The sequence below is a fragment of the Oryctolagus cuniculus genome, chromosome 9, assembly GCF_051225735.1.
Source record: "Oryctolagus cuniculus isolate XC-2025 breed Fujian yellow rabbit chromosome 9, ASM5122573v1, whole genome shotgun sequence".
Lineage (NCBI taxonomy): Eukaryota > Metazoa > Chordata > Mammalia > Lagomorpha > Leporidae > Oryctolagus > Oryctolagus cuniculus.
In genome coordinates, this window is record NC_142875.1 from 122321569 (window position 1) to 122344648 (window position 23080).

Genomic DNA, 23080 nt, shown 5'->3' on the forward strand with positions numbered 1-23080 from the left:
TGTGCACCCTGGGAGGCAGTAGATGATGACCAAATACTTGAGACTCTGTCACCCACATGGGAGACCCAGATTAAGTTCCAGGCTTTTGGCTTTAGCCTGGTCCAACCCTAGCTACTGTGAATATTTGGGGAGTGAACCAGCAGGAGGAAAATTTCTCTCCATCTGTCTCTGCTATATGAAATGAAAACAGATTTTTAAAAATTATAAGCTATAGATAAATCATTTGAGAGATATTATAAATACTTCATATTAAACACTTTATAATTTCTAGAACAATCCTTCAAGAAGGTTGATGTAAACATTGCTGCCATTATAATAGCAGAAATACCAATTTGCCCTTCCAGTTTACTTATTTAAAGCAGGTGGTAAGTTCAAAGTCTCTGAAGATTTTAACCAAAACATAACTAAGACTGAGAACTTTAAAAATGTAACAAAGACCAGAAAATGCAAATGTTAAACTTATTTTATTTCAGAATTGCAAAATTAATGCTAAGTCTATACCAATATTTTTATTCATTAACATGGGTGAGCAAATATTGCCATGAGATCATTGTATTAGAGATTTGCATTTAATTGTTTACTCCCTAGAGTAGTATTAATATTTATATAAAATGCTGGATTTGTTTAGCACTTTGTTCTCCCTAAGATGTTCATAGACTTAGCAGATTTTAGCTAATTAAAGCTCACTGCTTCTCTGAGGTGCAAGAAGACCTAGAAAGTATGGCTCTCATTTAAAAGCTGAAGAAAAAGAGAACCAGAAACTGATGATTCATCAGGTGAGACAACAAGCGGATGGCATATTTCAAGATACTTGGGACAAAAGGGAGAGAAGGCACAGACTTCCCTGCTTCATAACAGTGATGCTCCGATCTGATTATCCGCCTCTTGTGTCATATCACCAGTTCAAGAGTTCATACTAGAGTTAGAAGATAGGGAGGAAATTGTTTTTACCTATTCTTTACACTTTCTAGTCCTTTCTAGGACAGTCAATGACACACGACATCCAATTCCAATTGAGCATCACTCTCAGCCAACTCAACACAAGGTGCAATGCAACCACCACCTCCTACACAGACGGAGGAACCAGTTGCATTGGTGGCAAGCTTTTGAGCAAGGACTTTCTATGCTATTTGTTTTGTATTAGACTTAGTGTATATAACATCATAGAAAATCAACTGGAGAGAAGTAAAAACATGCCAAATCTTGGCTCTGCCACTACTGGTTTGTGATACAGAGTCACTGTGTCCAAACCAAGTACAGTTCATTTATCTAAAAAACTGGGATAACAAGACCCATGTTATCACATGATTATGAGTAAATCATAAAATATAAAAATATTTTGGACTTAATACACAGAAAAACTCATTTTTCTGAGGTTTGTGTTGTATACTGGATTTGTTGCTTTATGATTGAATTCAAACTTATCTGAAAAAAAGATACTACACAGAACTCTGTTTATATTCAAAAGTTAAAAACTAGTTCATGTCATTAGGAATGTAAAGTAACTAAAGTTAAATGTTTTTTATTAGCATTACTAATTTGGAGGTTATCACTAAGCAATATGACTCAGTTCAGCTGGAGCTCAAATGAAAGGGAGATTGTGAGTGATTACCTAAGATTCAGCGTCCAGAACTCAGTCAAGTTATGAAATACCTGCCAAGTGATGAAGCCTAGAGGGAAAAATCCCTGACTTTGTAAAGCTGATATGACCAGCACTTTCAGCCGATTTAATACAAGGTGCTGTCAAGTTATAGTTTCCTCAAATTGATGCAACACTGTCGCTCCCCCTCTTCGTGGAGGAACGACACAGGACCCTGCGCTGTTCTTTCGTCTGCTCGGCCCTCCCCGGGTTTGCTGCTGGTTCTTCCCGGGTTGGCTACTATCCCTTCCACCTCCGTGGAAGGGCAGTTCCCCCTGGCCACATTCCCCACTTCTGCAGGGGAGCGGCACACCGCCGGCCGGCTCTTCTCGGGGGCTGCACGGGTTCCCTTAGATGTTCCCCATAGATGTTCCTGGTGCATGCCGTCTCTCTCCTCCTTTATAGTCCTCCTCCGCCAATCCTAACTCGGCTGCCCACACGCCGAGTACGCTGCTCTCCTCCAATCAATAGCAAGTCCTACAGTTTATTAGTTGAACTGGAGGCAGCTGTGCGGAAGCTGTTTACTTCTCTCCCAGCGCCATATTGTGGGAGAGCAGATGCATAGAATAAGTCTTAATTCCAGTAACTCAGTCTAGTCCGGATTGCTCCCCACAGATCCCCCTTTCTTTTTATTTTTGGCGTTGATACGTGCCTGTCTTCGGTGTCCCGCAGCACACACTCTGCTCTACTTGCTAGAGTTGCCACAGGTTCTTACAATCAGGCAAACCGAATCCGGGTCCTCTCTTCGCCATGTTATGAGGAGGTTTTTAGGCGCTGATGCGTGCCTGTGTTCGGTGCCCCGCAGCGCATGCTCTGCTCTGCCTGCAGGGGCTTACAAGCTCTATCAGGCAAACCGAATCCAAGCCTTCTCATTGCCTTTTTGTGGGGAGGCCTTACTGATGTTAATTCGTGCCTGTCTTCGGTGACCTGCGGCGCATAAGCTGCTAGCCGCCCAGGTGCTCATCGTGCTCATCGCCTCACTTAATCAGGCAGACCGAATCCAAGCTCTCACATTGCAGTGTTGTAGGGAGGCCTTTCTATTTCTCTATTTCTCTATCTCCGGGCATTCCTATTTCTCCCATTTTACTTCTGTCTTCCAGCATTCCTATTTCTCTCACTTTGCTTCTAAACTTCTATTTCTCTTATCCCTGCAGCTTCCCGCTGCCCGCCCCGAGGCTACTTCTCAGCGGCTTCCCGGCTGAGCCGCTTCAGCCCGCGCCTCTTTCATCTGCGCAGCTTCCCGGCTTTGCGCGGCTTGGCTTCGCGCGCTCCGCGGTCTCCACGCCCTTCGCGTCTGCACCACGGCCTCACGCCAGCCCCGTTCCCTATCTATTCACGCCCCGTGCTCTCTCTGCACGCGGCGGCTTCCGCGAGTAACACAGCGTAGCTTACGTGTCCGCCACTAGCATTCAATCTAAGTTCCCCGGGCTAGCCTGGCGAATTCAACCCAGCATACGTCTCCGCCCCACGATCTGGCTTCCGTTTCAGCTTCTGGTTTCAACTTTTCGCCCCCTATTCCCGGGCTAACTTGAGAATCCCAAAGTGGCTTTCGTGTCCGCCTTGGCCTGCCCCCCGCGGCTTCATTTTCCCTAACATTTTTCTCTACCCGGTATATTTCCCCAAGCTTTCCTCCAACAATACTCCTCCCTCATTTCTCCTGGCCTCTCCCCACAGTCCGCATCCGAGTCTGTTTGTTCTAGCTTTCACTTTCGCTTTCAACCTTAGAGATTTCTCCCAGCTTCCCCCCATAGTCCGTATCCGAATCTATGCCTAGGCTTTCAATAGCTTCTTCCGGCACCCTTTTCGTCCGGCTTTTCCCTAGGCTGTTTGCTAGTCTCTCTCTCCGGTATTTTCCCAGTTCTTCCCGTTTCTTCCCTCCTAAGTTTCATATCCGTCCTAGGTTTCCTATCCGAGTCATTTCTTCCCTCCTAAGTTTCCTATCCATCCTAGGTTTCCTATCCGAGTCACGGCACCATTATGTCGCTCCCCCTCTTCATGGAGGAGCGATACTAAGCCCTGCCTAGGCTTCATATCCGAGTCACGGCACCATTATGTCGCTCCCCCTCTTCGTGGAGGAACGACACAGGACCCTGCGCTGTTCTTTCGTCTGCTCGGCCCTCCCCGGGTTTGCTGCTGGTTCTTCCCGGGTTGGCTACTATCCCTTCCACCTCCGTGGAAGGGCAGTTCCCCCTGGCCACATTCCCCACTTCCGCAGGGGAGCGGCACACCGCCGGCCGGCTCTTCTCGGGGGCTGCACGGGTTCCCTTAGATGTTCCCCATAGATGTTCCTGGTGCATGCCGTCTCTCTCCTCCTTTATAGTCCTCCTCCGCCAATCCTAACTCGGCTGCCCACACGCCGAGTACGCTGCTCTCCTCCAATCAATAGCAAGTCCTACAGTTTATTAGTTGAACTGGAGGCAGCTGTGCGGAAGCTGTTTACTTCTCTCCCAGCGCCATATTGTGGGAGAGCAGATGCATAGAATAAGTCTTAATTCCAGTAACTCAGTCTAGTCCGGATTGCTCCCCACACAACACGTTCATCTACAGACAACATTTTTTTTTTGCATAACACTACACTTTCAGTTACCTGGTTTTTCCATGTCTCCTCACATAAAACAATCTTGATTAGAAATAAAATCCCTGAATCCCCTTTTCCCTTACTAAACTAAAATAATTATGATGGAAAAGAGGGAACCCCAAGAAATAAATTTTTAATTTTAATGTTTATTATTTAATTTTATTTGCTAGAAAGGCAATGTGACAGGGAGAGAAAAAGACTGACCTTTTTTCTGCTGGTTCACTCTCCAAATGCCTGCAACAATCAGGCCAAAGCCAGGAGTCAAGAGCTACATCTGGGTTCCTAAAGGGCAGCAGGAACCCAAGTACTTGGGCCACCATCTGCTGCCTTCCACGGTACACATTAGCAAAAAAGCTGGATCGGAAATGAACACAGGACTGAAACATAGGCTCTCCAACATGGGATGTGGGCTTAATCCAATGTGTAACAATATCTATTCCCGATTTTTATTTTGAACTTTCACATAAATCTCAATTTTCTAGTTCTTGCAGGAATTAGAGGCATGTTCAAATTACAGGGAGAAATTAGAATTATTAGGCTTAGGCTTACAACAAGAAATGCATATTCTTTGCCAAAAAAACTTCTTCAGAAACAGGAAAAACAAATCTGAAATTAGCACAATTCTGAATGAAATGAATACAAACATAAAAATCTTTCAATTGCCCTGTAATTATTATTCCTTCTTCAGGACAGGTGCTCCAACTAAATGAAATAATTGTTTACATTCAGGTTGTAAAATATTTCAATGTTCTGATTTAGTTCTAGCTTATTAGCTTTTTTTTTTAACACCTGAGCTTAGTTCTGGCTCAAACAAGTTCCCTAGGTTTTCCTTGAAAGAGTTTAAGTTCAGTACGCAGTTGAGTAAAAAAAAAAAAAAAAAAAAAAAAAAAAAAATTGTCAGGTCCATATCAGGTGTAGTAAACCTTGAAATGTCTTATGGTTTCAGATTAAAAGATGTGTTCAGACCAAACCTGGCTTCTGAGGCCCAGAAGCTACACTTGGGATGGTGGACAGTGAGACAACAGGTTGGGTTTTATGCAGAGCCTTTCAAAGCAGGGATGAAAAAAGGAGTGGCTATGTGCTTTGTGAAGAGTAAAGGAAGTGCCCAATCCTCTTCCATTCAACCTGAGAAGTTATTGTAATGTGGCTTCCCCTGCCAACTGGAAACATGAGTTCCTGGCAGTTGAGCCAACAATTCCAGGGGCTGGTAGAGGAAGTAGGAATTCAGTCTCCCCACTCAGGTCAAGTTTTCTCTACAACTCCTCCCATCTTACGCAGTACCAGCCTCTCCAGAGACATACCCATTTCTGCTGCCACAAAGAGCTTCCTACTCCTCCCCTTTACCTCTGTCTTGCCTAACTCAACTTACATGTAAATTCTCAAAAGGGTCTCCATGGATCTTTTAAAATGAGAATTCATATTATACATGGATTCCTGAATCAGAATCTATCAAAAGGTCATCAAAAGTTAATGTGAGAGGTAAGTTTGCTTGGGTACAAAAATTTCAAAAACTATCAGTAGTTCTTTCATAACAATCATTTTCCATTATCTTTGTGAAGGCCCCTTTTATTTTTCTTTTGTTCAAATTGTATAACAATTTTAGTTATACAAATATCTGTGGTTATAGCTCACAGTTTGTTTCCTCTACTAGACTGTTCTTCTCTATGAGGTTAAGAAAAATGAATGCTTTTTTATCATCTATTTCCAGCCCATGGCCAGAGGGCTATATTGAGCAAATTCTCAATAAATAATTGTGAAATTGGCATCTCTCTACTTGCAAATAGTCAACACACCCATTAATTGGGTTTCCCATCTTCAGGTACCATTTTTATTCTAAACACCTTTGGATGAATTATACTCTTCGTAGATAGAAGAAATAATTAAAGCTATCATTTACTGAGGCCTTAATATGTGCTGTACATGGGACTGAAGACATCAGAGAAATTATTGTATGTAATCTTGGTACTACAAAGTGTATAAAGTTATTATTTCTATTATAGGTGAGGAAATAAAGGGTGGGTTAATTCTTGGTATGAAGTACATCTTTTAAAAAAAAAGATTCATTTATCTGAAAGACAAAGTTACAGATAGAAAGAGGGAAAGGCAGAGAGAGATCTTACATCCACTGGTTCATTCCCCCTAAATGGCTACAATGGCCAGGACTGAGCCTGGCTGAAGCCAGGAGCTTCTTTCGGGTCCCCTATGTGGGTGCAGGAACCCAAGCAATTAGGCCATCCTCCAGTGCTTCCCCTGGTGCATTATCAGGGAGCTGATTCAAAAGTGGAGCAGGCAGGAATCAAAGTGGCACCCATTTGGAATGCGGGTACCACAGACGGCACTCACTGGACCACAGTGCCAGCAACGAGGTACATCTTGATGCGGAGTAAGCAAAGAGGGGTTGGTAAGGAGTGTGGAGAGAAAGGTAAAAAGAGACCTGGTGAGGACAGGAGTGTGCCAGTGAACATTCCTTATATCAGTCCTGTCTATATCACTTAACAGCAGTGCACACGGGTTGCTGCTGTCTACAGCATTAACCATGTATACCACAATTGAATCCTTTTCCTGCTTCTCAAAAGAAATAGAAAATAGTAGATCAGAGGAAAATGTTGAGAAGATACTTCACCCATAGCCCTTATTATTTAGTATATATTCTTTCTCTTCACATCTATAAAACGTCTTAACATTAACAAGGGTGGTCAGAAGAGATAAGTCTCTGGGTTTCTTCCAATCCTCTGAGTCTATGATTCTGTACTGCCACTAATTTCTGCTGTATTCTGTCAATGGGCCCTTACTTCCCTTCAGACTGAAGGTGTATCTAACAATATTTAAAGCGCCAAAACTGTTGATTCTGAACCTCCATCTCTCCACCTCCAAGTAATTAAGTGGGAATTTGGCAAGTAATTAATTAAGTGGGAATTTGGCAATTAAAAAGTTAATTTGGTCTGCTGTGATGGCCCACTTTCGTGGCACCTCACTCTCATCCTGGAAGCAATGGTGGGAAGCAGCTCCTCTGGTCTTTGTCATGTAGCACTTTAACTCTTCAATGACAACTGGTATGCACACAAGATCACAGAACACGCCCTGCTCCCATCCCTGTCTTCCTGTTCATTTCTATCATTTTCAGGGTTCTGTGAGACTGCATTGATAAGGTACTGTTTCAAAGCGTGCCAAGGATGTATGCCGTCGTGCTGCTAGAGAAGGGGGATGTGAAGAATCTCAGAGGTCTGAACCCACAGCACTGTAGTTACTTGGCTGCAACTTGAAATTGTTGGCTTTGAGACAAATTTCATCTATGAAGGCATCTGAAAAATAAGACATTTTGATATTTGTATGGCGGTAAAGACATACGTTGTCATGGTACAAGATTCTGAACTTCTGGATTTTCCAATTTAAATTAAAGAAACTAACTATGAGGGGCCGGACTTGGCTCAATAGGCTAATCCTCCACCTGCGGCACTGGTACTCCAGGTTCTAGTACCGGTCGGGGTACCGGATTCTGTCCCCATCGCTCCTCCTCCAAGCCAGCTCTCTGCTGTGGCCAGGGAGGGCAGTGGAGGATGGCCCAGGTCCTTGGGCCCTGCCCCCCATGGGAGACCAGGAGAAACACCTGGCTCCTGGCTTCGGATCAGCGCGGTGCGCAGGCCGCAGTGTGCGGGCCGCAGTGCGCCGGCCACAGCAGCCATTGGAAGGTGAACCAACAGCAAAGGAAGACCTTTCTCTCTCTCTCTCTCTCTCTCACTGTTCATTCTGCCTGTCAAAAAAAAAAATAATAAAATAAAATAAAACTATGAGGGCAAAAGCTACCCTGTCCAGGTAGAGATGTGCCTAGAAGGAAACAGATTCCATGGCTGATTCCTATCACTTAATCTCAATTCATTTGCCTATCACCACTGAGCAGAAAAGTATCATGTGTTCTGACTCGCGCTAAACGGTAATCTCTTCCATCTTATTTCACTGTATCTTTTAAAGCCCTAATTATTTAAAGTGATGTTTCAATAAAAGAGAAAAAATAAAAAAGGGTAATATAAAGATATTATATCATATCTGATTTTACTTTTAAAAAGAAAAATGCTTAAATGTAGCCATGAAAACGGTTAATGAACAAATCATCTCCATGTAGATCATCATTACAGGTTATACACACACACAAAGTCACAAACTTTATACAAAGAATAGAAGAAAACAATTAGAAGGGAAAAAGTATGAGACATTTTCACAACATTAAACTCAAAGAAAGGAATTCAACAAGCCAAGCTTAAATGAGCTTCTTTAAATATTTTTATTTCATTATTAATATTTTATCAAAAAATAATAGTTTTTGCACAAATTCCACTTTTCAAAGCTCTCACAGCTTTAACACAGAGGTTATCTTGTTTGGCATTAGAATAGCTCATGTCTACATTAAAGCTGGAATCTTAGAAGTGACATAAACAAGCCTTTTTCTATAAAGATAAAAGGCTAAGCTTTAAAGGATTTTATATTTATAGATAAATGTTTCCATAGTAATCAGTACTATAAAACTTGCTGGTGTCAGCACTCCTTTGCATACAAAACTGGCTCATATTGAAATGAGCTAGATTCAGAGAATCAAATGTAGATTCTTTTACCTTAAAGGAAAAAAGTTTTGTCAGGAGATCAGAAATCTTTCTGTATTTTGTTGGAAACTACTTCTGATCACATGCCCCCAAGTACTCCCACAGAACACACAAAGGATGAAGTCTTGACCTTTGAAGGCAGCAAGGACCATGATGAAAAGCAATTTACAACAACACACTCATTATTACATCCTCAGATGATGAGCTTGGAGCTATGCACTTTAGATTTTCCCAGTGTCTGAGGTCAATTTTGTTTTAGGAAGAAAGAATGTTCAAGAAGAGGGGAAATACAGTTCAGAAAGAGGCAAGATTAAAAAGGAAAGCATGCAACTGAAACACTTTAACAATTGAGTCAGAAATGCAGGGGAGTGGTATCACCCAAAAGATGGTATAAGGCAGGTAAGGAATCTGATTTTGATACCTATGTTACCTCAACAAAAAGAGAAATCGCTTCATGAAAAACATGTACAAAAAATGTTCATAACTCAAATTTTCCTGGGGCTGGCATTGTGGCATAGTGGGTAAAGCCACCACCTGTAGTGCTGGCATCCCATATGGGTGCCAGTTCGAGTTCCGGCTGCTCCACTTCCGATCCAGCTCTCTGCTATGGCCTCAGAAAGCAGTAGAAGATGGCCCAAGTCCTTGGGCCCCTGCAGCCACATGGGAGACCTGGAAGAAGCTCCTGGCTCCTGGCTTCGGATTGGCACAGTTCTGGCCGTTGCAGCCAATTGCGGAGTGAACCAGTGAATGAAAAACCTCTCTGCCTGTCTGCCTCTCCTCTCTTTGTGTAACTCTTTCAGATAAATAAATTGTTAAAAAAATTTTTCCAAAGAGTCTTTCAGCAATAGACTTGAAAAATAAGTTAAAGTATATTTATGAAATAAAATACTATAAAATGATAATGAATAAACAATTGTTATATGCAAATACACAGATGCAATGTTGAGCCAAAAAACACAGGCTAACAAAAGTTCACATACTGTATGATCCTGGTTATGTGAGTTCAAATACGGAAAAAATTAATCTATGGATTCCAAGACAAGAGATTGATTACCTCGGGGATGAGCAATGACTGGAGCAGAACAAGAGAGATTTCTGGGGTCCTGGTAACGATTTCATTATTCACCGGGGTACTTGTTACAGTGATGTGTTCATTGCAAAAATTTGTCAAGCTAAATATTCATGATTTACACACTTTTCTCCACGTATATGATACATTCATAAAAAGAAAAAAACAGAACTTTTAGGTGGTTTGAGCAGTTTTCACTACAGATGTATCCATGCTTCCACTGTAATCACCTCAATTTTGTCTGCTGTAGATACCCCTTCACAGCTGCTTGTCTTGGTCACAAATCATTTGACATTTCTAAGAGATTACTTTTATAAGGCAAACTGTATGTGTGTACATTTCCAACTCCAGTTACCTAAATTTTTATAATAACTTTGGAGACACATATTCAGTTGTTCAGCTTCCCGAAAGCCACCAGTAACTGTGACTTTGCTGGCAACAAGAAAAAAATAATAAAATATTCTTATATCAATAATGAAACTATTCTGGACTACAAGGAGTTGTTTGTTAACACCCTACAAGAAGAGTGTGCATAGGTAGAGAGAGTTCTTCAGCTGCAGAAAGATTGCCTCTGGCTCTAATGGCACCATGAGGGGCTCTGAGGGACTGGCAGGTGGAGGTGGGACAAGAGATCCCTTGCTTCTCCCAACAAAACATAGAGTTAACCATTCACATGGATTTCCATGGGGGCATTCAAGTGTTCGATAAATTGAGAGTTAAATGAGAGCTTTAAAAAACATTCATGGGGCCGGTGCTGTTGCACAGCAAGTAAAGCCGCCACCTGCAGTTGCATCATCCCGTATGGACGCCAGTTTGAGACCCGGCTGCTCCACTTCCAATCTAGCTCTCTGTTATGGCTTGGGAAAGCAGTAGAAGATAGTCCAAGTCCTTGGGCCCCTGCACCAGCATGGGAGACCTGGAAGAAGTTCCTGGCTCCTGCCTTTGGATCAGCACAGCTCTGACCATTGCAGTCAGCTGGGGAGTGAACCAGCAGTTGGAAGACTTTTCTCTCTCCCTCTCTGCCTCTCCTTCTCTTTTTGTGCAACTCTGACTTTCAAATAAATAAATAAACCTTTAAAAAAAAATTCTGTTCTAGGAGTTGATACCACTCATTCTCTAAGGATCTGGACTCAGTGGATTAATCCCCCCCCACCCCCCATCATTCTTCAGAATGAGAAGCAGCTAGCCATGAAGAGAAAGTGGTGAGGGACCAGTAGTAAAGAGTATAGGCACTCGCCTCTAAGTTACTGTATGACTTCAGGCACAATACTTCATCTCCAGGAGCCTTAGCTCTTAGTTGGGAAATGAGGCTGATGATAAAGCATTCCTCATGTGATCATAGTAAGGATTAAATAAGATAACAGTAGAGTTATAAGGCCATTATATTCTGGCACAAAGCACAGTAAGCACTCAATAAATGTTAGCTATTATTGCTCTTGAGAAGTGTTTAACTTAATATCTGAATTTTTCCACTGCATGGGGCTTGAGAAAATGGAATCCTGGCTTCCCATATTTGAAGGTCACCAAACATTATGTATAATCTTCAAATAACCACAGGTACGCCAGCAATTATTTTCATTGGTGCAAGATGAACACCCAGGCAGAACCACTGTGACAGAGCAATTATGTGTAGGAGGTCTGTCTCCAAAGAGACCACAGAAAAGAAGCCTTTCATATCTCAGCTTTCCTTTTGTTTTGAATTTGCTCCTTTTAGTCTCTTCCTTTCTTTCCCCTCATCACTTTACTTTTCACATATATGCTTGTTTCCTGGTATTAGCATAAGTCTAGGAGTCAGATTGCTGGGGGACTATGAGGCTAAATTTAAAGGAGTTAGACGTGAAAGGAAGAACGAAATAGGGGACTAAATGAAGGGAGCGTGTATCAGCAGGATTCATTCATGCACACACATAATACTTTGGGATGGTCTCCTGAGATGGGTTGCATGGCAATTTTGCAGCCTGTATTCAAATATATTTAATAGTCCTCATTGCATTTCTAATCATGTTGCTCATAAGGGAATTTCTACCCTGAGATATGACAGAAAGGCACAACAGGCATAAGGAATAAATATTGGCAAAACAAAGAGTAAAGTATGTTACCTGCAACACTAGCCTTCACCTTTGACAAAAGCAAAACAAACAAAAACAAAAAACTGAATGTGGCCAGGAGTTTCCTTAGGATCCAAGAAAATGCTAATCACTAGGCTGGCACTTTTTTTTCCAATATTTCCTTTCACTTCTTTCTACATTTCCTTTTCTCAAGCAAAATGAAAAATGTAAGTGCCAGAGCTCCAGGAAAAGAAAGTTGCTCTTTTTTTTTTTTCCCTTCTTTAGCCACACAGAAATGGACAGCAGGGAGTTATGTAAAACCCAGTAAGCAAGCTATAGTGACAAGATTTCAGTTCTTTAGTTTTAGGCCATAAAGAGGTCCAGATAGTTTATATCCATAGTCAACTTTGCCCTCATCTATGAATCTTAACAAATTATAGAGGAAAAGTCAAGATCTCCTGCTATGACTTGTCATGATTATGCCATAATATGAAATTTCTCAGTTGAACACAACGTGTTGGAGTTTTTGGGCATATCTTTCATACAAACGTCGTTGAGTTCTTGGCTCATAAGCTCCTGAAGTCTTACTGCAAGTGCAAAAATGATAAGGCCTAGCAATTTGCAAGCCTAAACAAATGGTGGTAACCATTATTATCTCGGCAGAAATACTATGATCCAGTGGTACCCCCACAAATTCATCCCAAAGAGGTGAAATTTACCCTAAGCTGTGCTGCTATTCCAATATGATGGCAACACTCAGATATTTAAGAAAAAATAGGTTAAAATTGAATTTGGAACAAATTCCCTATGAGATGAAACTAAGACTAATATTATATAAAAATGCAGATAGAACAGATGATCAAATGCTACTTCACTAAGCATCTTCATTTTCTGAACTGAGATACCCCATTTCAAAGGGAAGCCCATAAATTTAAATAAGATGGAATGAGGCAAAGGAGATCTTCTGCAAATAAGCCAAATCATGGTTTATACAGCACTCATCACCCGTATCACTTCAGACAGTTCTGCCACAGGGAAGAAGACCTGCATGACTGGCTTAGGAATTGGAGAATGGTACACTGTTGGCAGTATCGTATTTTCATACAGAGTTAAGGGTCCCTACATGCATATTCTTTACTGCTTGTCCTTTTTCCCCCTTCAGATATCTTTCCAATGTCTCAGGAGAGGTAACACACAGAAATCATTCAATCCTTTGGCTTTAGACATTTCAAAAGTTTAGGGGCTGATACTGTGGCGCACTGGGTTAACGCCCTGGACTGCAGTGCCAGCATTCCATATGATTGCTGGTTCTAGTCCCGGCTGCTCCTCTTCCAATCCAGCTCTCTGCTATGGCCTGGGAAAGCAGAGGAGGATGGCTCAAGTCCTTGGGCCCGTGCACCTGCATAGGAGACCTGGAGGAAGCTCCTGGCTCCTGGCTTCGGATCGGCACAGCTCCAGCCATTGCGGCCATCTGGGGAGTGAACCATCGGATGAAAAACCTCTCTCTCTGCCTCTCCTCTCTCTGTGTAACTCTGACTTTCAAATAAATAAATAAATCTTTAAAAAAAACTTTAAATTAGAAACTGTGATGACGGGATGAGCATTTGGCACAGCAGTTAACACACAGCTTGGGATGTCTGCATCCTGTACTGGAGTGCCTTTGCTAGATTTCAGGCTGTGCTCCCAATTCCAGCTTCCCGCTGGAATTGCCATCCCTGTGGGAGACGCAGCTTCAGTTCCCAGCTCCTGGCTTACTATTCTAACCCAGGCTGTCACAAGCATCTGGAGTAAACCAGGAGATGGCAGACCCCTCTCTCTCTCTCTGTCATCTTTAAATCAAATAAAATAAGTAAAAATAAACTGTGATAGTTGTATAAGTATACAAGTATACTAAAAATCGAATTATATACTGAATAGTGAGTTATATAGTTTCATAATTATAACCCAATAAAATTGTTTTTTAAAAGTTACAAAGTTAAAATCTAGCTATAAACTACATATTTGGAAGAGAAATAAAATGCTATGCAATCCTCCACTCATATTAAATACATATTTTTCTGATTCAGGAAAGAGAGGAATCCTAGGCCCAAGGCTTATGAGAGAGGAGTCCTAGAGAAAGGCGTACCTGGCTTGTCCACCTATCTGACATCAAGCTGACTCTAAGAAGATGGTGGGTAGAGACTTCTGAATAGATACTGGGGAAGTAAGAATAAAAAGAATTCTTCCTCTTGCTTCCCTGTAGCTTAACTCCAGAGTGAAAATAGGACTGTGTAGGGGCTGGTGCTGTGGCATAGCAGGTAAAGCCACCACCTGAGACACTAGCATCCCATATGGATGCCGGTTCTATTCTCAGCTGCTCCACTTCCAATCCAGCTCCCTGCTAATATGCCTGGGAATGCAGTGGAGGATGGCTCAAATACTTGGGCCCCTGCACCCACATGAGAGACCCAGAAGCTCCTGGCTTCCATCTGGCCCAGCCCTGGCCGTTGCTCCCACTTGGGAAGTGAACCAGAAGATGGAATATTTCTCTTTCTGTCTCTCCCTGTTTCTCTCTGTATTCTGCCTTTCAAATAAATAAAATAAATCTTAAAAAAAAAAAAAAGGCCTGTATAAGTGTCCTGAGTTTGCTGCAATCTGGAGTTCTCAGGATCTGTGAAATGTTTCTGGAGTATCCAAGAGACACTCAGATAGGCATAAAAATCTCAGGGACCCACAGGGGACCATGAGTTTATAGCAGTAATCTAGGTAGAAAGATGGTTGAAGGCAGGATATCAATGAGGGCACTCCAGCAGATGACAAAACGGATACATTGCAAGGAGAAGAGCACAGGCCATTTCCATCTCTAAATATTGACACTAAAAAATCCTACCAGATTTGAAAAACAATGCCAAAGCTAGTTAAGGAAACCCTGTATTGACTGAAAAGTCTTTATCTTTTGTCTAAATGAAGGATCAAGATCATTTTTAAACAAATGAAGAAGGTTACATTGATTGAGACTGAGCTTAGAGATTGAAATTTTATTTAATATGGGGTTATTTGAAAACTAGCACAGGAAATCATGAGACCTGAGGTCCTGAATGCCACAAGCGACAGTGGGCTGGTTTTTTCCAGAACATAGAGAAAATTTTTTCTTCCATCTACGCCTTTCAATGTAGATCAACTGGACATTTCAAATTCAGAAGAAAAGAATCAGGAAATTTAAAAGATATTTATATTTTATCTTTAAGAAATACTACAATTTGGATTACTTCTTCAATAATGATCTCTCTTTCCCTGGAAGGTTACACTATTATGACATCAAGTCATTTCATGAGTTGTGGTATTCTAGTAAACCCTGAATAATGTATTTAGAATGGCTTTGAGGTAGAATGGGGAAAAGTATATTAGAAAGTTTATTATAGTTTTTTTCCATAAGATTCATATTACAAACTGCCATCCAATTTATCCATATGTACTCTGATTCTACCTCCTATTCAATCTCAAGACTTGCTTCCTGGTTTCTTTAGGTATACTTTCTTATGCATTACAAATCAAGGTCATCAGGAAACATACATTCTTAGGATCTATCACTTAAAGTGAAGTCAGATCTCTCTCCTGCAGTTACTCCATTTTTCTGTTCTCCATCATGTCTGAATCTCTCCGAAGAATGATTTATGTATATCACTCTCCACTTTCTTGCCTCCCACTTGGACTTTAATCTTCTTCTATCTGATTTCTACCCCAATCACTTTCAGTAGAGGGGTATGACCACTTGTAAACACCACCAATGACCTCTAAGATTCCCAACTCGATGGTCAGTTCTCTACTTTCAATATAGATAATCTTGCAGCAGTATTGGTTAGAGGTAAACATTTTCTCCATCTTGAAATTATCTTCCTTTTCTTGGTATTTATATTATCATTTTCCTTTACTGGATGCTCCTTTTCAATCTCTTCTGGTTTCTTCTCCTGTAACTAATCATTATGCAAAACACAGGGCTGAAATGGGAAGCTTTGTATGAAGAATTCAGGTATCTCATCCTTCCCATGAACTTAAGCATCATTTTATTTCTGCTAGCTCCAAAGTCTTTATCCCCAATCTTGACCTCACTTTTCAGCTCCATACTCACATGCAACATTGTTTTATATAAATAGGATCTCAAACATTTCAGACTTAATAAATCCAAAATGGAATTCTGACTTTCTCCTCAAACCTGCTCCTCCATCATCAGCAAATTTCTTCTCAGCAAATGGCACCATCAAACCACTCAGCTGCTCAGAATTCATTCTAATCAGATTGTGTGTTTTTCTGTATCTCTTCTACCATCAGCTTAGACTAGTTCACATTCATCTCATTACATGGACTTAAAATAATTCAAATGTTCTCGTCTCTTCCATTCTTACCCCTCACCAAGCCATGCTCAATGTAACAGTGATAACCATATTAATACACGAATTTGGGGGCTGGAATTGTGGTCTAACACATTAAGCCAACAGCACCAGCAACCCATATGAGCACTGGTTTGAGTTCCAAATGCTCCACTTCCAGTTCAGATCCCTGTTAAGGTGTCTGGGAAAGCAGCAGAAGATGGCTTGAGTACTTGAGCCCCTGTCACCCTTGTGGGAGAACCAGATGGAGCTCCAGGATCCTGGCTTCAACCTGAACCAATCCCTGCCATTGTGACCATGCAGGGAATGAATAAGCAGATGGAAGGTTTTTGCTTTTTCTCTTTCTCATCCTCTGTGTCTCTCTACCCTATAACTCTGCCTTTCAAATAAATAAATCTTTTAAAAAAGTAATTTATAAAAATGTAAACTTTGCCTAATGTCACTCCACTGCTTCAAGGTCTTCATTGCAAGAAAACTAAAGCTTCTAGCACAGTCTATGAGGTCTTGTTCACCTTCCCAGTCTCAAAACATACTAGCCCTGCTCTTGATCAATTTATGCCACTCTACTATCTTAGGTTTTAAAATACACTAAGTCTTTTTTCTTAAATCATCTTTTAAGATTCATTGACTTATGTATCAATTTATTTGAGAGGCACAGAAACAGTGAGAAAGAGAAAGCTTCCATTTACTAGTCTACCCTTCAAATAAATGCAACTGTCAGTGCTTGTTCAGTTCAAACCCAGGAGCTGGGAATTAGTTCTTATTCCCAAACAATGTCAGGAACCCACTCTTGAATGATCACCTGCTGCCTCCCAGGGTATGCATAAGCCAAAGCTGGAATAAGGAGAGGAGCCAGGCTTGAACTAAGACACTCAGGTGTGAAAAGCAAGCATGCAATCACCCCACCCCCAAGGCCTCTTTCTACAAATACTTCAAGTGACTGTCTCCTCTGGAATGCTCTCACTCTCTAGGCTTCAGGTTAAACATCAACTTCTTGGGAACTGTCTTCCCGACTTTTCTATTTAAAGTAGGTTTCTTTTATTTTCTTTCTTAAGGCCCTTTCCCTTAACTTTATAACACTAGAGTAATCATAATTTTTTTATTTATGTGCTTATATTACTTGTCTCCTTCACCAGAATATGAATTCCAGTTGACAAATTATCATGCTCATTATTATATTCCTGCAGGGTAACACAAGAGCTAGAATACAGAACTTAAAAATACTTACTGATTGGGGCCAGCGCTGTGGCGCAGTGGATTAAAGCCCTGGCCCGAAGCTCTGGCATCCTATATGGGCTCTGGTTCTAGTCCCAGCTGCTCCTCTTCAGAACCAGCTCTCTGCTATGGCCTGGAAAAGCAGTAGAAAATGGCCCAAGTTCTTGGACCCCTGCACCCATGTGGGAGACCCAGAAGAAGCCCCTGGCTCCTGGGTTCAGATTTGCGCAGTTCCAGCCGTTGCAGCCTTCTGGGGACAGAATCAGCAGATGGAAGACCTCTCTCTCTGTAACTCTGTCTTTCAAATAAATAAAATAAATCTTTAAAAAATACCTATTGATTGCTTAGTATTATCACAATAGAAATGAAGTTCATATCCTCATGCATTTGTTTACGTATGTGTATGTAACTGAGAAAAATAAAAGTTCATAAAATTTGTAACTACCCATATCCATACTCATGAGACAGTGTCTGTGGCATGCGCAATTTTCTTACATATAAACAATAGAGATATAGCATATACATACACTCGAAACTCTCTCTTATCTACCCATGAGATTTGTTTAAAGGATGGTTTCCAAAGTTAATCCTTCTTGGGTAACCTAGGGAGCACACTTGAAAAGCTCTTTTACCATAATATCTGTTTTTCTATTGACCAACCTCTTCTCCAGGAAACTATCCTGGACCTTTTTAATAAAAAAGTCAAAGAAAAAAAAAAAAAACAAAGTTAATCCTTCTATCTATAACATTGAAATAGTGTTGAAAAGTTTGGTAGATTTTATTGAACATGAGTTAGTGTTTATTTGAACTTAGTTTCTTCAGTCAATTGGTTTTATTTGGAAATGGCTTACTTTAAATTTGGGGCCAACACTTAGTGGATTTATATATGTTTGCATGCTAAGTGATTGTACATGATCAATTTCTGATGGTAATTTTCCAGTGCTCCTTCCTTCCATGATAATACTTTCTTTTGTATATACAGACAACTTATCACTGTAATCAATGAAAAATGAAAATTATCTGTTGCCACTAGGAAATATATTTGCCTACAAGTTGTGTGCTGTTGCTACAGTCAAGTCTTTAGTACCCAGCATCCCCAGCTATTTACCTGTTTAGTTTCCCTGAAGGTTGCTTTTGTGTGTCAATTTGGTTGGACCATGGTACCTAGATATGGAGTAGAACATTATCCTAGATGTTTCTGTGAAAATAATTTTAATGAGAGTAACATTTAAATCAGTAGACTGCTGAGTAAAGTAGATCACCCTCCATAATGTTAGTGGACCTCATCCAATCAGCTGAAGACCTTCACAGAAAAAGACGGACCTCCCCGAAGAAGAGAGAATTCTGCCAGCAATATGCTTTCAACTTAAGTTGCATCATCACATCTTCCCTTTGTCTCCAGCTGACAGTCTATACTATGGATTTTGGACTTGTCAAGCTTCCACAATCTCATGAGTCCTAAAATACACCTCTCTGGGGCTAGTGTTGTAGCACAGTGGGTAAAGTCAGCACCTGTGTCACCAGCATTACATATGCACTCTTATCAGTGTCCCGGCTGCTCCACTTTCAACCTAATTCTCTGCTAATGACCTGGGGAAACCACTGGAAGATGGCCCAGGTGTTTGGGTCCCTGCCATCACTTGGAAAACCCAGATGAAGCTCCTGGATCCCTGGCTTCGGCCTGGCCCAGCACTGACCATTGCAGCCATCTGGGGAGTTGAACCAGTATATGGAAGATGCCTCTTTCTCTCCCTCTCTCTATAACTCTAATTTTTAAAACAAATTTAAAACCTCTTGATAGAAAACTATATAGAAATAGGCAAACAGACCTATAGATCCACATCAGTATCTATAGATATTCTATTTTTTCTCTTACATAGTTTCCATCACCAACCCATTTGCTTTTAATTGCAAAGAATACCATAGAAGCCACTAACAAGGCTGAGTCTCATTTTTTCCTATCTCAAATATTCACAGAGTGAGAACAACTGTGATTCGGGTCACCAGAAGGACTCTGCTCTCTACAATCGAGTATATAAGTCTCTACGACCTCAAGATTCACTTAGATTACCCTTTTCACCAATTCAAATGCATAGCACTCTGTAAGTGACATTTTACCAGAAGCTCAATAACGCAAGTTCCCTACTCTCTTGCTCCTCTACAGACCAGTCTTACTGACTTCGGCCAGATCAATCACTTTTCATTACTTTAGTTTCTTCATCTGCTTGTGTAATGCTTACTGTGCCTATATTTTGAGCTCCTTCCATAAGCTGGTGTCCCAAAAAAGCAAATGTAGCTATTGATCTGATATTATGCCACAGAAAGGTTCCAATTAACATGCCTGAACCCATTACCCTTCTTTGTCAGCTATTCAAAGCCTGGAGATTACCAGAAGTATTTAGTTTGGGTTGTTCTTTGAAAGTTATGACTGTACCCACAAATATGTGCAAAAATACTCACGTTGAGGACTTTTGAATCACAAAAGCAAGTCTTTCCCTCTTCTTGCCACAATCTTTGATGGTGATGAAGAATGTGTTTACTCAAGTTCACAAAAGAGTACTTGGACTGTTCTGTTTTAGCAACAGATTAGGATTTTCAAAGAAATACTAGCAATGTAGGTCATTTTTTTGAACAAGCTTTGAAGGCATGCTGAAATCTTATCATTATGTCGAGATTTTAAAACTCCCACCTGCACATCTCTCTCCCTAGTACTGCGTTGAGTGGCTACTGCCTCCTCTTCTCTTGTTGATTATGTGTGAAAAGAAATGCAGCACACACTCAGCTCTAGGCACTAGAAACCACTATATGCTACTGCTGTCTCCTTATGGCCAATCTGGTAGGCAGACTCAAAGCAAACATGAATTCCTAGGGATATATTATAATATATATTATGTGATTAAATTGTGCTGGCTCACCTGCAATGGATTTGTACTCACTCTCTCTCAAAGCCCCCATTTTTCTGGCAGTAACCTTCCCAAAGGGAAGGCCTACTCACTGGGCTCTTTTTAAAAGGCGTGCAAATCTCAACACTGCAACCATTTAATGCTGCAAATGTGATTGTAAAGAGAGCACAACAGAATGAAAATATTGCATTTTCATCATTCATCAACAAAAGGCTTATGTGTAATATACCCATTGCAAGCAAGTCTGGTGTGTATCTTCATTTGTTAAGGAAGCACATCAAATTACTTCACAGACAAAACCATATAAATAAGGTCAAAAGTTAGTCAATGCACAAGTTGCAAAGAAAGGGTCACCCAGAGAACAATCTTCTACCCCTCCCTTATTTGGCCATCATAGCTCCCAGGTAATTTCTATATATACAAAAAACAAACTCTAATTTTTATAATAATAATTCAGCCTATGTCTGCAGTAAGAGGATTACATTTTAGGGCATTCACAGTGTGTGCTGCTGTATTTTAAATTCAAAGCCTTCTTTGGGCTAAACAAGATTCCTCCTAAACCCTCACACTACATCCAACCCAAACTCCAGATGGGTGTAATTAACAAATAGCTAGCATGGTCCCCATCACAAGTTTGGTGGACAATAAGCTCAAGCCACACCCTGACCTAACTTAGTGCTTACATGTATTTTCAACAGGGAAAATTTCAAGCAAGCACAGTGTACAATTTACTTCCTGGCCCACACTGCAATACTTCTCTTCCACTCTTCTAGAAAGCTGGAGTGAAACCTTTTGGACAAATAACACCCAAGAAGTACCTGCCACAGAAGTGTTATTTTCCCAACTCAAAGTCACAATTATTAAGCGTGTTGAACACGGTATGTCTTTTAATTTCCTATAATCCCTACCCATAGTATAATGTGGAATTCCATTTATTCTATTTTAAAATGAATGAAGTCATCCAGGGTGGAAACTATGACCTGATTGAAAGTACTGAAATACTGCTATGTCTCAGACTGGGCTCTGGCACATGGAGAAGTATAAATTAAACTCTTCTGCAGACATTTGATCTCTTGCTATGAAAAGGGATATTGTGTTTCCTCTGTTTAACAGTATTCTCTGTCCACTGTGAAAAGAAGCCTGTTTGCTTAAAAAAGTGTGGCATATTTTTTCCACTATGAGTGGCTCTGCAAATGAAATCACAGCACGCGCTGAATATAGTTCCAATAGCCTATATGAATTGTACATCCATCAAGACAAGCTGATGTTGAGATGGTGGTCACTTAATATGAGACAAATAATTTAATAATATGATGACTGATCACAACCACATCTCTGGATGCCAAGACGGGCAGCTTCTGCTGAGTGCCCACCTGCAGACAGCACTGTGCAAAGCAAGTTAAACAAAAACAGTCATGCCTTCTAATTCCAGTCCATCTTGCTACACACTGGAGGCTGCCCACACACAAAGTTAGGATATCACCATCACCGATGGGACACTATTCTGAAAGTGCATGCACACTTTATCAGCTGAGCAGAAACATTCTCTTCCATTTCCATCCACAGACCTCACATGCTTTATTCGAACAACAATAACTCTAGTGAGAGAATATAAACTCTAAAAATTCCATGATAGCACACTCTGAAAACACCCTACAGTAAACCTTTTATAGGCACCTAGCATGCAGCTGGCACTGTGCTATATGAGTGAAGCAAGGCTTTGAGGAAAAAACTCCAGCAAAGGCTTTCAAACTCTGTTCTGCCCATTCTATGGAGGTGTTTCGAGATTACTAAAGCATTGTGTTTTTCATGTAACATCAACTTCCTGCTATTGTGATGTCCTGAATTCTCCTCTCTTGTCACAGTAACTCTAGTGAAGTAGAAAGTTGGTGATTTAGTTGAGCGGTGTTGTCAAAGCTGGGATACCACTCTAAATGAACTTCAACAACTCTCCCAGCCCCAATGCTTTCCCCCAACCTCAACTTCTGCTAACAATGGTGTCTAACCTATTTCTATCTTGGGGTCTTTGAAAAAGTGTTCAGTTACAAAAACACTTTGAAAAGCAGGAAAAGTTTGCTAGAAAGTGTGCTTTTGCATCTTTAATGAGTTTAACTTTTTAATGGCTAATATAGAGTGATAGTGAAGAGGAAGATTATATGGCAGGTGCCATAGAACCAAACAATGACATTTACTATCATAAGCAGGCAATAAAGTGTCTTTGAAAGAAACAAAGAATTTATTTTTCTTAAGTGAAGGTCCAATAACAAATTTTATTTCACTTTGTAATGAAAGGAAAATATTATAGCCTGACCCACAATTTTTTTTAACCTCAACCTAATAGGCAGTACTTACTTCAGTAAAATAATCTGGAGACCCAATAAAAAAAATTGGCACAGTTGCTTTTTATATTGCCATCATTCCTTCTACTAAAGTGGCTTGCAAATTACAGAATGTGTAACCCCAAACTATTTCCTCATTATTTTGATGCTCAGTAAGTCCAATGTTACAGTACTCCATTTAAAGCTTAATCATATGTGGTAAGTTGAAGAATGCTGTTTTACTCAGTTTACTTAATCATTTTCATAATGTTTCCCAACGTTTCCTGAAGATCAGGAACACCTGGAGCACTTAGCAAAGACTAATTCCTGGACCCCAAAACAGACTCA

General features: G+C 40.7%; 1 protein-coding gene across 13 annotated transcripts in view; it reads right to left on the reverse strand.

Moving 5' to 3' along the window:
• The window catches only part of LOC149124746 (uncharacterized), a 77070-nt gene that overhangs the window by 30009 nt on the left and 23981 nt on the right, over window positions 1-23080 (reverse strand). For 5 of the 13 annotated variants that reach the window (XR_016213014.1, XR_016213022.1, XR_016213015.1 and 2 more), the window contains exon 2: window positions 17525-17644. The exons of 3 other annotated variants lie outside the window; for them this stretch is intronic. Coding sequence is in view for 2 of the 10 variants with exons in the window: in XM_089303936.1 (XP_089160062.1) it covers window positions 18700-18709 (10 nt within the window). In the remaining 8 variants the exon portion in view is untranslated. 5 more of the 13 variants (XR_016213021.1, XM_089303936.1, XR_016213017.1 and 2 more) reach the window with 5 other exon arrangements.